Raw genomic sequence first — 14,041 nt, 5'->3', positions numbered from 1 at the left:
AGACGCCTTCCGCTTTGTCTCACTTCCTTTTCCTGCAGGACAATGTTCTTTGGGCGAGTCTCACTGTGATGCCTCCTTTCCTAACAGCTGCATCCTCGTTGCAGGTGCAAGGATTTGAAAGAAGTGCACGAAAAACTCTCTTTGAGACAGAACCTAGAAAGAAATGTGATTATATTATTCTGAAATGGACCAATCAGCGCCATGACTACTTTTACTTTTGTTACTTTCACTATATTTTAATGATAACACTTTTTTACTTTACTTGAGTAACATTTTGAATGCAGGACTTTTACTGCAACAGAGTATTCCTACACTCTGGTACTTTTACTCAAGTACAACATCTGAGTACTTCTACTTTTACTCAAGAACAAGATCTTAGTAATTCTACTTTTACTCAAGTACAACATGATCTGAGTACTTCTACTTTTACTCAAGTACAACATCTGAGTACTTCTACTTTTACTCAAGTACAACATCTGAGTAATTCTACTTTTACTCAAGAACAAGATCTGAGTACTTCTACTTTTACTTAAGTTCAAGATCTGTGTACTTCTACTTTTACTCAAGTACAATATCTGAGTACTTCTACTTTTACTCAAGTACAACATCCGAGTAATTCTACTCTTACTCAAGTACAACATCTGAGTACTTCTACTGTTACTCAAGTACAACATCTGAGTACTTCCACTTTTACTCAAGTACAAGATCTTAGTACATCTACTTTTACTCAAGTACAACATCTTAGTACTTCTACTTTTACTCAAGTACAACATCTGAGTACTTCTACTTTTACTCAAGTACAACATCTGAGTACTTCTACTTTTACTCAAGTACAAGATCTGAGTACTTCTACTTTTACTCAAGTACAAGATCTTAGTACATCTACTTTTACTCAAGTACAACAAGATCTGAGTACATCTACTTTTACTCAAGTACAACATCTGAGTACTTCTACTTTTACTCAAGTACAACATCTGAGTACTTCTACTTTTACTCAAGTACAACATCTTAGTACATCTACTTTTACTCAAGAACAAGATCTTAGTACATCTACTTTTACTCAAGTACAACATCTGAGTACTTCTACTTTTACTCAAGTACAAGATCTTAGTACATCTACTTTTACTCAAGTACAACAAGATCTGAGTACTTCCACTTTTACTCAAGTACAACATCTGAGTACTTCTACTTTTACTCAAGTACAACATCTGAATACTTCTACTTTTACTCAAGTACAAGATCTTAGTACATCTACTTTTACTCAAGTACAACATGATCTGAGTACTTCTACTTTTACTCAAGTACAACATCTTAGTACTTCTACTTTTACTCAAGTACAACATGATCTGAGTACTTCTACTTTTACTGAAGTACAACAGGATCTGAGTACTTCTACTTTTACTCAAGTACAACATGATCTGAGTACTTCTACTTTTACTCAAGTACAACAGGATCTGAGTACTCCTCCCCCCTCTGTACATTTTAGAGGGAAAATGCAGAAAAAAGCAGAAAAAGGCGGAAAAAACTGCAGGATTAGAACGCCACATGGACTACTGACGTGAAACGTATGACGTATGACGCACGACGCAATGACGTCAGCAGACCGTCCTGCTGTAGCGCGGCTAGTTTAAAGAGTCTCTTCTGTTGGAGGGCTGCAGGAAAATAGTTCCTCTCTGCACTTTCTGTACATATTATTCATATTTCAACATTACATTTGCCCCGGAGGAGATGCCAAAACACAGGTGAGCTTACACACCGTGTGTGTGCATGTCTGTGGTGTTACAGATTGGAACTAGCGATCGCATTATTTACATCGTGTCATGCACGAGAAGAGGCCACACTGTTCACTTGATAGCTTTTTCTTTATTAAAAGTATCTCTCAAGGCTCTGCAAGTCTGTTAAGTGCTATCCGTTGTGTTTGTGTGTCGCCATTACTGTGAGCAGCTTTGGTTCACAACTGTAGCTAGTTTGATCGATACCGCGCTTTCAGTGCAGACTGTCTGCACTTCCTGCCGCCGGGATCTAAAGTGTACCCGGACCAGGGAGAGGAGAAGAGCCACCACTAACTGTCTGGGCGCGGACATGTCGCTGGAAATACATATTATGAAGTGTTTTCCTGCTCTGGAGCAGTTAGATTTGGCGCGGTCTGTAGCGTCAATATGGCGGGGAGAGAGGTATCAGTGGTGGGAAGTAACTAAGTATCAGAGGGGGAGAAGTACTCAGATCTAGTACTTAGGTTAAAGTAGAAGTACTCAGATCTTATACTTGATTTAAAGTAAGACTACTCAGATCTTGTACTTGAGTAAAAGTAGAAGTACTCAGACCTAGTACTTGAGTAAAAGTAGAAGTACTCAGATCTTGTGCTTGAGTAAAAGTAGAAGTACTCAGATCTTGTACTTGAGTAAAAGTAGAAGTACTCAGATCTTGTACTTGAGTAAAAGTAGAAGTACCAGAGTGTAGGAATACTCTGTTCCAGTAAAAGTCCTGCATTCAAAATGCTCCTCAAGTGAAAGTAGAAAGTATTCTCATCTAAATATAGTGAAAGACAGTGAAAGTAGTCGTTGTGCAGATTGGTCCATTTCAGAATAATATACTAATAATATACTACTATATATAATATGAAGTACTTTGTAGACTGCAGGGTAGCTGGTGAAGGTGCAGCTAGTCTGAAGTACTTTGTAGACGGCAGGGTAGCTGGTGAAGGTGCAGCTAGTCTGAAGTACTTTGTAGACGGCAGGGTAGCTGGTGGAGGTGCAGCTAGTCTGAAGTACTTTGTAGACTGCAGGGTAGCTGGTGAAGGTGCAGCTAGTCTGAAGTACTTTGTAGACTGCAGGGTAGCTGGTGAAGGTGCAGCTAGTCTGAAGTACTTTGTAGACTGCAGGGTAGCTGGTGAAGGTGCAGCTAGTCTGAAGTACTTTGTAGACTGCAGGGTAGCTGGTGGAGGTGCAGCTAGTCTGAAGTACTTTGTAGACTGCAGGGTAGCTGGTGAAGGTGCAGCTAGTCTGAAGTACTTTGTAGACTGCAGGGTAGCTGGTGGAGGTGCAGCTAGTCTGAAGTACTTTGTAGACTGCAGGGTAGCTGGTGAAGGTGCAGCTAGTCTGAAGTACTTTGTAGACTGCAGGGTAGCTGGTGGAGGTGCAGCTAGTCTGAAGTACTTTGTAGACTGCAGGGTAGCTGGTGAAGGTGCAGCTAGTCTGAAGTACTTTGTAGACTGCAGGGTAGCTGGTGAAGGAGCAGCTAGTCTGAAGTACTTTGTAGACTGCAGGGTAGCTGGTGGAGGTGCAGCTAGTCTGAAGTACTTTGTAGACTGCAGGGTAGCTGGTGAAAGTGCAGCTAGTCTGAAGTACTTTGTAGACTGCAGGGTAGCTGGTGAAGGTGCAGCTAGTCTGAAGTACTTTGTAGACTGCAGGGTAGCTGGTGGAGGTGCAGCTAGTCTGAAGTACTTTGTAGACTGCAGGGTAGCTGGTGAAGGTGCAGCTAGTCTGAAGTACTTTGTAGACTGCAGGGTAGCTGGTGAAGGAGCAGCTAGTCTGAAGTACTTTGTAGACTGCAGGGTAGCTGGTGAAGGTGCAGCTAGTCTGAAGTACTTTGTAGACTGCAGGGTAGCTGGTGAAGGTGCAGCTAGTCTGAAGTACTTTGTAGACTGCAGGGTAGCTGGTGGATTTACTCCAGGTGGAACTAAAGTCTGATTCAACACTTGATTAGATTTCACATCCTTCATCTGTGAAGTAACTAAAGGTATAAATACATGCAGAGGAGTATAAGTACACAGCAGCCTAAAATGGACGACAGTGTTATCTCGTGTTGACCCGCCTCTCTCCGTCAGCATGCCTCTGCAGGATCTCCCCTCGGGGACCCTCCAGGGCTCCATGCTGTCTCAGTCCAACAAGATGAGCAAACGCAAGTCCTCCGAGGGTCTGGACGTGGAGTGCACCCCCACGGAGTCCACCGTGCACTCCTCCCCCCCCCACAAACACCAGAGGCTGCTCGGCGTGGGCAAGGAGAACGAGTGCAACCAGTTCGTCCTCAGCCGGAGGTCGCGGAGGAAGAAGGAGTCCACGTCGTGTAAGGGACCGTCTTTGTACACATCGTATTCCAACAGTACACGCGTCCTTTCCTCGAGTGGAAGTACAGATACTCGTGTTTTAAAATACTCTGGTAGAAGTACTGACTGTGCTTCTTTACTTAAGTAGAAGTATCGGCTTTGAAATGTACTTAAGTTCAGTAACAAAGTATTTGTACTCTGTTTACATGTATATAGACACTATTTTGTATATTTGTATTTGATTATATATGTTGGAGGGGCTGTTGAATGTCTGCCCCGTCTGTCGGACCCCGGTCTCACCCCCCTCTCCCCGCAGGCGTCTCGTGGGACCACCTCCCCGACGAGCTGCTGCTCAGGATCCTCTTCCACGTCCCGCTGCAGGACCTCTGCAGGATGTCGTCCGTCTGCAAGCGCTGGCATCGCTTAGCGTGAGTCTCTAGTCCAGCTCCCTCTCGCCCGGGGCCACGCACCGACCAATCAGAGCGGGTCGGACCAGCAGCCCCACGCGTCCCTCTGTCTTAGTGCAGAGGGGACACGGGGACATTTGATGTGAGACTTTCCGTCTATGTTATGCCTCCGTTTCTCATTCACACGCGTCCACACGGCAGCCGGTCGCCGCGTGGACTCGTGTTCATCTCGTCGACTAACACGATATGTTCTTCCATGACTAAAGCGAGACGATGGCGAGACGGCAGTAATCGGCAGTATCGTTGACGCAAAGCGACGAGACGAAGTATTGTTGTATTATTGTTACGATGCTGTCCGTCAAAACGACTGGCAGCGACGAAGGGAAGCGGTGTGTAAACGCCTCGAGCCAGATACTCTGCGAAGCTGCTTGCTCATCCGACCTGTGTCGTCAACTAAGGACACGAGATCATCTGCTGTGAAACGAGTCAAATGAAATGTTAAATCATCTGATGGATAAAAAAGACTCGACAGTTTTCTTTGACTAAAATAAGACGAGAATGCTCAGACTTTTAGTCGACTAAAACTTACTAAATAAAACCAGGATGAAGGAGACTAAACTTGACTAAATCTAAAACGGAAATCTAACACGGGACTAAGACTAAATGAAAGATAGCTGAGGAACCAGTAACGCCATGGCAACGTGACCTATAAATACCAACAGCTCCTCGTTGGTCCCTTTGGGTCAGAGCAGAAAGGAACATGGTCTCCTTTAATGAGCCTCAGAGCAGCGAGAGCTTCCAGAACAATACGTGCAACTTTATTAATGCGTCAGTTTATCGTTTACGCTGAACGCTGACGGGTCGGTGAAACACGCCGAGTCCCCGACGCCTGGCTTTATGATCAGTCCTTTGAAACCCTGTCTCTCTGTGTCTCTCTGTCTGTGTCTCTGTCTCTCTGTCTGTCTCTCTCTCCGTCTGTCTCTCTGTCTCTGTCTCTCTCTGTGTCTGTCTGTCTCTGTCTCTCTCTCTGTGTCTGTCTCTCTCTCTGTCTCTCTCTCTGTGTCTGTCTCTCCGTCTGTCTGTCTCTGTCTCTCTCTCTGTGTCTGTCTCTCCGTCTGTCTCTCTCTGTGTCTCTCCGTCTGTCTGTCTGTGTCTGTCTCTCTGTCTCACTCTCTGTCTGTCTCTCTCTCTGTCTCTCACTCACTCTCTGTCTCTCACTCTCTGTCTGTCTGTCTCTCTCTCTGTCTCTCTCTGTGTCTCTCCGTCTGTCTGTCTGTCTGTCTCTCTCTCTGTCTCTCACTCACTCTCTGTCTCTCACTCTCTGTCTGTCTGTCTCTCTCTCTGTCTCTCTCTGTGTCTCTCCGTCTGTCTGTCTGTCTGTCTCTCTCTGTGTCTCTCCGTCTCTCTGTCTGTCTCTCTCTCTCTGTCTCACTCTCTGTCTGTCTCTCTCTCTGTCTGTCTCTCTCTCTGTCTCTCTCTGTCTCTCCGTCTGTCTGTCTGTGTCTCTCTCTCTCTGTGTCTGTCCGTCTCTCTCTGTCTGTCTCTGTCTCTCTCTCTGTGTCTGTCTCTCTGTCTGTCTCTGTCTCTCTCTGTGTCTCTCCGTCTGTCTGTGTCTGTCTCTCTCTCTCTGTGTCTGTCCGTCTCTCTCTGTCTGTCTCTGTCTCTCTCTCTGTGTCTGTCTCTCCGTCTGTCTCTCTCTGTCTCTCCGTCTGTGTCTGTCTCTCTGTCTCTCTCTCTGTGTCTCTCCGTCTGTCTGTCTGTGTCTGTCTCTGTCTCTCTCTCTGTGTCTGTCTCTCTGTCTGTCTCTCTCTCTGTCTCTCTGTCTCACTCTCTGTCTGTCTCTCTCTCTGTCTCTCACTCACTCACTCTCTCTGTCTCTCACTCACTCACTCTCTCTGTCTCTCACTCTCTGTCTGTCTCTCTCTCTGTCTCTCACTCACTCTCTCTCTCCCTCTCTCTGTCTCTCTGTGTCTGTCTCTCACTCTCTGTCTGTCTCTCACTCACTCTCTCTGTCTCTCACTCACTCACTCTCTCTGTCTCTCACTCACTCTCTCTCTCCCTCTCTCTGTCTCTCTGTGTCTGTCTCTCACTCTCTGTCTGTCTCTCACTCACTCTCTCTCTCCCTCTCTCTCTCTCTCTCTGTCTCTCTGTGTCTGTCTCTCTCACTCACTCTCTCCCTGTCTCTCACTCTCTCTCTCTCTCTCTCAGGCTGGACGAGTCTCTGTGGCACAGCGTGGATCTGGAGGGTCTGACCCACGTGGGTCCGGCTCTGCAGCAGGTTCTGAAGAACGGGGTCCACATGCTGCGCTGCCCTCGCTCCTTTGTGGAGGACTTCCACTTCAGCGGCTCGGGGTGAGTCTCTGAAGGACACTGTCCTTTACTCCAGCAGATACTCACACACACACACACACACACACACGCTGGGCTTCAGCCAGAGCCCCACGATGCACCTGAGTGACTCTGTTCTCCTCAGCCCCCTCCAGATGGTGCTGATGGACCTCTCCAGCTCCATCATCCCCCCCTCCGCCCTGCAGAGCATCCTCTCTCGCTGCAGACTGCTGGAGTTCCTGAGTCTGGAGGCGCTGCAGCTCTCAGACGGCATCATCAGGTACACACACACACACGCACGCACACACATCTACATCATCAGGTACACACACACACGCACATCTACATCATCAGGTACACACACACACGCACACCTACATCATCAGGTACACACACACACACACACCTACATCATCAGGTACACACACACATCTACATAATCAGGTACAAACACACACACACACCTACATCATCAGGTACACACACACACACACACACACACACACACACACACACATCAGGTACACACACACACATCATCAGGTACACACACACACACACACATCTACATCAGCATCATCAGGTACACACACACACACACACACACACACACACACACACACACACACACACACACACACACACATCATCAGGTACACACACACACACACATCAACATCATCAGGTACACACACATACACACACACATCTACATCATCAGGTACACACACACACACACACACACACACACACACACATCTACATCATCAGGTACACACACACACACACACACACACACACACACACACATTTTAAGCCCTTCTCCCAAAGCAGTGTGGTGTAAGAAGGTCTTCTCTCAGTAACTGATGATGATGATGATGTGTTCTTCCTCAGCTCTCTGTCCATGAACCCTAACCTGCTGCAGCTGAATCTGAGCGGCTGCTCCGGCTTCTCGGCTCCTGCTCTCGCTCACATGCTGAAGTCCTGCAGCAGGTTAGTCTCTCTGCTCCGTCTCCCTGTAGAGCCTCTGACCTGATCACTTCAGCAGGGGGGGGGGAGTGGAGTACAAATACTAAGTTACTGTACTCAAGTACATGTTTCTGGTATCAGTACTTTACTCCACTACTTATTTTACTGACCACTTTTTACTTTCTACTTCTCACATGTTGAACTCTAATACCTGTACTTTCTACTTCTTACATGTTGAACTCAAATACCTGTACTTTCTACTTCTCACATGTTGAACCCAAATACCTGTACTTTCTACTTCTCTCATGTTGAACTCTAATACCTGTACTTTCTACTTCTCACATGTTGAACTCAAATACCTGTACTTTCTACTTCTTACATGTTGAACTCAAATACCTGTACTTTCTACTTCTTACATGTTGAACTCAAATACCTGTACTTTCTACTTCTCACATGTTGAACCCAAATACCTGTACTTTCTACTTCTCTCATGTTGAACTCAAATATCTGTACTTTCTACTTCTCTCATGTTGAACTCAAATACCTGTACTTTCTACTTCTCACATGTTGAACTCAAATACCTGTACTTTCTACTTCTCTCATGTTGAACCCAAATACCTGTACTTTTAAACACGAGTATCTGTACTTCTACCTGAGGAAAGCATGCGAGTACTCCCCTCCTCACGCTGCGTGCTCTGTGCTCCTCAGGATTGAGCAGCTGAACATATCGTGGTGTGAATTCGACAACGATCACGTGAAGAGCGTTGTTGATAATCTGAACCCGGCTGTGACTCACCTGAACCTCAGCGGGTACCGAGAGGGCCTCGCGCTGGAAGGTGAGCGGCCGACAGACTCATCACCATGCCCGTATGAAGGGGGGGGGGAATGAAACGCTCGGTTAACCCACGACGTGTGTGTGTTTCAGATGTGAAGGTGCTGGTGACCAGGTGTCCAAACATTCAAGCGCTAGATTTAAGGTGAGATCTGTTTCATTAACATTCGGTAGATGTCGTAACCATAGAAACGAACATTGGATCAGCACGACGAGCGTTAAATACCTGCACGTCTCAGGTTCTGAGTGTTCTCTGTGTGCTGCAGTGACAGCACGCCCCTGATGGCCGACAGCTTCCCGGTCCTCAGGCAGCTGAAGGGTCTGCTCCATCTCTCGCTGAGCCGCTGCTACCACATCCACCTCGCTGCCCTCACGTGAGTCCTCAACACCAGCGCCGAACCACTTCCCCTTCAGCTCTGTGAGAAATGCAGGAATGTATTAAATGAAGTGGATATAGCATCGGAGAAGGCTCGTGTATTCCTACGAGGGGTGCTCAAGCATTCATGGGAAAACGCTGCTTGGTTCCCCTCGTCCTGAGGCCTGCACGACGAAGCCGGATGTTCGCTTAGCCGGCTAACTTCAGGTTAACTCGGGGTTTCCGGTCCCACGAAGCTGGTTCTCTTTTTAGCAGGCTAGATCTCCATGGTAACGTATGCTTAGCGGCTAACCTGGGGGGTATACTACGAAGCAGGATTTTCGTTTAGCAAGATAACTTCTGGGATTTCCGGTACTACGAAGCTGGTTCTCTTTTTAGCAGGCTAGATCGCCATGGTAACTGATGCTGTGCGGCTATCTTGGGGGGTATACTACGAAGCAGGATTTTCTTTTAGCAAGATAACTTCTGGGGTTTTCGGTCCTACGAAGCTGGTTCTCTTTTTAGCAGGCTAGATCTCCATGGTAACGTATGCTTAGCGGCTAACCTGGGGGGTATACTACGAAGCAGGATTTTCGTTTGGCAAGATAACTTCTGGGGTTTCCGGTCCTACGAAGCTGGTTCTCTTTTTAGCAGGCTAGATCGCCATGGTAACTGATGCTTAGCGGCTAACCTGGGGGGTATACTACGAAGCAGGATTTTCGTTTAGCAAGATAACTTCTGGGGTTTCCGGTCCTACGAAGCTGGTGCTCTTTTTAGCAGGCTAAATCGCCATGGTAACTGATGCTTAGCGGCTAACCTTGGGGGTATACTACGACGCAGGATTTTCGTTTAGCAAGATAACTTCTGGGGTTTCCGGTCCTACGAAGCTGGTTCTCTTTTTAGCGGGCTAGATCGCCATGGTAACGTATGCTTAGCGGCTAACCTGGGGGGTATACTACGAAGCAGGATTTTCGTTTAGCAAGATAACTTCTGGGGTTTCCGGTCCTACGAAGCTGGTTCTCTTTTTAGCGGGCTAGATCGCCATGGTAACGTATGCTTAGCGGCTAACCTGGGGGGTATACTACGAAGCAGGATTTTCGTTTGGCAAGATAACTTCTGGGGTTTCCGGTCCTACGAAGCTGGTTCTCTTTTTAGCGGGCTAGATCGCCATGGTAACTGATGCTTAGCGGCTAACCTGGGGGGTATACTACGAAGCAGGATTTTCGTTTAGCAAGATAACTTCTGGGGTTTCCGGTCCTACGAAGCTGGTTCTCTTTTTAGCGGGCTAGATCGCCATGGTAACTGATGCTTAGCGGCTAACCTGGGGGGTATACTACGAAGCAGGATTTTCGTTTAGCAAGATAACTTCTGGGGTTTCCGGTCCTACGAAGCTGGTTCTCTTTTTAGCGGGCTAGATCGCCATGGTAACTGATGCTTAGCGGCTAACCTGGGGGGTATACTACGAAGCAGGATTTTCGTTTAGCAAGATAACTTCTGGGGTTTCCGGTCCTACGAAGCTGGTTCTAGATCTCCATGGCGACTTATCCTGGAACCTAGTCTGTGCTCCGAAGCCGGATAGGTTCCAGGATAAGAGATCAACTGTGCGGAGTTCTTCTTCTTCTTTGCTTTAATGGCGAATCGCTTCCGCTTGGAGCATATCGCCACCTACTGTTGATTTATTTAATGTATAAACTGCCCGTATTGTTCATGGAGAACAGTGTGGACGTCAGCCTGCACATTGATTCTATTTTTCGTTGAATGTAACGGTTTCAAAGGGAAGGATACATCGGTTACAGGTTGAGGGAGAGGCCGTGGTGGAACAGCTGAGTTTAAAGCGATCGAGTCATTTTACAGGAGAAAGGAAACACAGTTCAACTCACCGACTGTGTGAACATGAATAGAATATCACCTCCATCTTCAGAGCAATCTGACTATTATAACATTAGCGTTAAGAAAGCGTACTTAAATATCGGCCACAACATAAGTAACCGGATCAGAGTACATTAAGTACAGTCCGCGGCATATCACTTCATAATGTATATCTCCTTATCTGAGTCAGCTGAGCCGTATCTGGCCGTGCAACACTCACAGTGTCACAGACTGTATGCAGAAGTATTATTTTAAGCAACACATTAAGTTGACGAAACACTCGAGTCAAATGTAATTGAAGTCAGATCGTGTTTTAGACGGAGCAGTGATATCATAAACCTGTTAATGAACGCATTCAAACACGTGTTCTGTTCCCAGCTGTATTCACCTTGCAGGTGCAGCTCTGTGGCTTTTATCCTGATCAAGTGTTTAAGTCATGGATGTTTAAAGTTTAACTTCTTCATATGTCTAATATTAAAGTTCACTTTTCATTCAGGAAGTATGAAGCTGCGCTGTCAGTGCGCTTCATGTTTGTGATTGGTCGAATGTTGCTAGCCCCCGCCCCTTTCACGTGAACGCGCACTCAGCCGGACGGAGAAACCCTGGCTTGAGTTACCGAGGTGATAACCAGCGTCGTAGGACCGCTTAAGGCAGGGGTGTCAAACTCAAGGCCCGGGGGCCAAATCCGGCCCGCGACTTCATTTCATGAGGCCCCGCAAGAGCTTGCAAAGAATATAATACGATTATTATACGGTTACATGCCGCTTTACAGAAGCAGGTTGCCCATAAACTACATGTCCCACAATGCATCTCGTTTTGTGACATGGCACTGAAGAGACTTGCAATGATTTTCCCTAGACTTATGCTTCAGATGTAGTTAATTACTAAGTTATTATCCTATCCGATAATAATCCAATTCAGAGGCAATAATGTAATATAATACATTATTTTGTATATTATATATTTATATAGTTACAACCGGCCCTTTGAGTGCATCCATAATGCTAATGTGGCCCGCGATGAAATTGAGTTGGACACCCCTGGCTTAAGGGTTAGGTCAGCCGGGTAACTCGACATATCCAGGGTCAGTTGAACCGGCTTCGTAGCACAGGGGTGTCGAACGCAACGACTTCTTATCCACCTAACCTTATGTATATGTTCTACTTTTTTAATGCTACTTTCTTTCTATTGCGATGTTTCCATGTTAGCTTCGAGTCTTGAATGACCCTTGAAACAAACCTCTCTCTGCAGGGACCTGGGCTCCATGTTCCCCGTCCTCTCTCTGCTGGACGTGTTTGGCATCGTGAACGACGGCCACCTGTCCTCTCTGAAGAAGGAGCTTCCCTCGCATCAGCATCAACTCCAGGCCGTTCTCCAGCATCGCCCGCCCCTCGCCCTCCTCAGGCCTCACCGGCGGCTTCATGTGGAACAGGAAGTGCCAGCTGAGGTTCAAACTGTAGCCGCCATGTTTTCCTAAGCTGAGTGAGTGTCTGGTGCATGTCCCATGTCCCAGAGTGTCTGCTGCTACACGTGTTGTCGGTGTTATCTGGCCTGAAGAGGTCAAAGGTCATTTGATTCTCGATTTAGAAAAGTCACATTTTGACGTTGAATCCAGTTCTTGTTGGAATGTTTTAACACAAACGGTTGATGGATTTTTGAATCAGTTTTAGGTTCTAATAATGTTTATTTAAAAAATATCTTGTAAGGGAAACATGGTTTTAAAGAGCCATTGGAAATGAAGATGTATGGTGTCTTTTTAAAACTTGAGACGATTGTTCTCGGGGAATAATGAGGTGGTTTTAAAGAGTTCAGAAGATTGAATGTAAAATGATGAACACGCACTTCTCCTCCTATCACTGCATTATGTCACCGTGTTTTCACTGCAGGCTGTTGATCATTAATGTCGGATGTGAATTTTAACTGTTCCTTTTCTCCTGAGTCTTACAGTAAACCACTGAATGCACCACCTGTGTCCGAGTTTGCTTCCTTTCAGCTAATACGGAAATGTACAAATCCTCCTACACTTATTATTTCCCTTTTTGTGGGATATTGGATTTTGAAGTAGTGTTAATTTCGTTGACTAAAACTATGACGAAATATGTTCGTCAACGACCTTTTTTTCCATGACGAAAACGAGACGATGACGAGAAGGCACCGACGGCAGTAAACAATAACTAACGAAATCATCATGCAATATCGTTGACGAAAAGTGACGAGACGAAATGTAGTTACTAAATAAAAACTATGACAAAATCTCTCTTTACTTTCGTTGACGAAAAATGAGGAGACGAAATATTATCAAAGATAACGTTAAATCTCTGATAGTCAGTTTTTCTCCCAGCCGTTCCACTTCCGGTGCTGCGGCAGAGCAGCAGCTGTTTCTGTGCTGCGCGCGGCGGTACAAATTACCACCGGCAGCGGCACAATATGAACTGTCAGGAAGACTCGGGTGGTCTAACTAACCTTATTTAACAGGAATAAAATGGCAACAACAGGGTTTAGGAGCAGTGGTCGCGTCAACCGAATACCCCCCGTCAGCGCGAGTGAGTGATACATTGTGCACTCGACGGATAATAATGGATTATGACGGAAATGTTACGATCCTGTCCGTCAAAATGACTGACAAACGAAAACGTCTAAGCCACCACTGCTTGGGAGAAAGAAACGATGTGATATTTTGGGCCCATTTTTGCTACAATGAGGCGGAGAAAAAAAGCGAATGCATTGTTTTATCAGAAGGGAAGCAATGTGGCCAAAACACAGCTGGTAAAAAGACCACAAACCAGATACTCTCTGCAAAGCTGCTTTCTTACATCATTCAACCTGTGTTTTTCATCAAATAAGGACAAGATAATCTTATTTATTTATATACTAAAATGACAAATTATTGGTTTTGGCTAGACTAGTTTGACTGAAATGTTCTATATAATCTGATGACTAAAAAAGACTCAACAGTTTTCATTGACAAAAAGTAGACTAAAATAATTAGTTTTCTTTGACTAAAATGCTCAGACTTTTAGTCGACTAAAACTTGACTAAATAAAAACAGGATGAAGGTGACTAAATATGACAAACTAAAAAGGAAATTTAACACAGGACTAAAACTAAATAAAAAAATAGCTGACGAAATTAATACTATTTTGAAGGATTACTTTGTGAATTAAAAACATGTCTACGAAATGATAGAGCCGCCATGACTTCTCATAGTAACTAATATAACAATGTTCTGTATGTTT

General features: G+C 45.5%; 1 protein-coding gene across 1 annotated transcript; it reads left to right on the top strand.

Annotated features, from left to right (window-relative positions):
• Positions 1–707: 707 nt before the first annotated feature.
• LOC117444335 (S-phase kinase-associated protein 2-like) lies at positions 708–12,769 on the top strand. The gene is given in 11 exon segments (XM_034079979.2): positions 708–1,742; positions 3,827–4,065; positions 4,362–4,473; positions 6,661–6,804; positions 6,926–7,060; positions 7,675–7,773; positions 8,458–8,585; positions 8,675–8,726; positions 8,848–8,955; positions 12,057–12,147; positions 12,149–12,769. Coding segments are annotated over 11 exon segments (1,239 nt in total). The 5' UTR covers positions 708–1,728; the 3' UTR covers positions 12,266–12,769.
• The last annotated feature ends 1,272 nt before the right edge of the window (positions 12,770–14,041 follow it).

This window comes from Pseudochaenichthys georgianus, unplaced genomic scaffold (assembly GCF_902827115.2).
Source record: "Pseudochaenichthys georgianus unplaced genomic scaffold, fPseGeo1.2 scaffold_795_arrow_ctg1, whole genome shotgun sequence".
Lineage (NCBI taxonomy): Eukaryota > Metazoa > Chordata > Actinopteri > Perciformes > Channichthyidae > Pseudochaenichthys > Pseudochaenichthys georgianus.
This window is presented reverse-complemented; position numbering and strand designations above follow the sequence as displayed.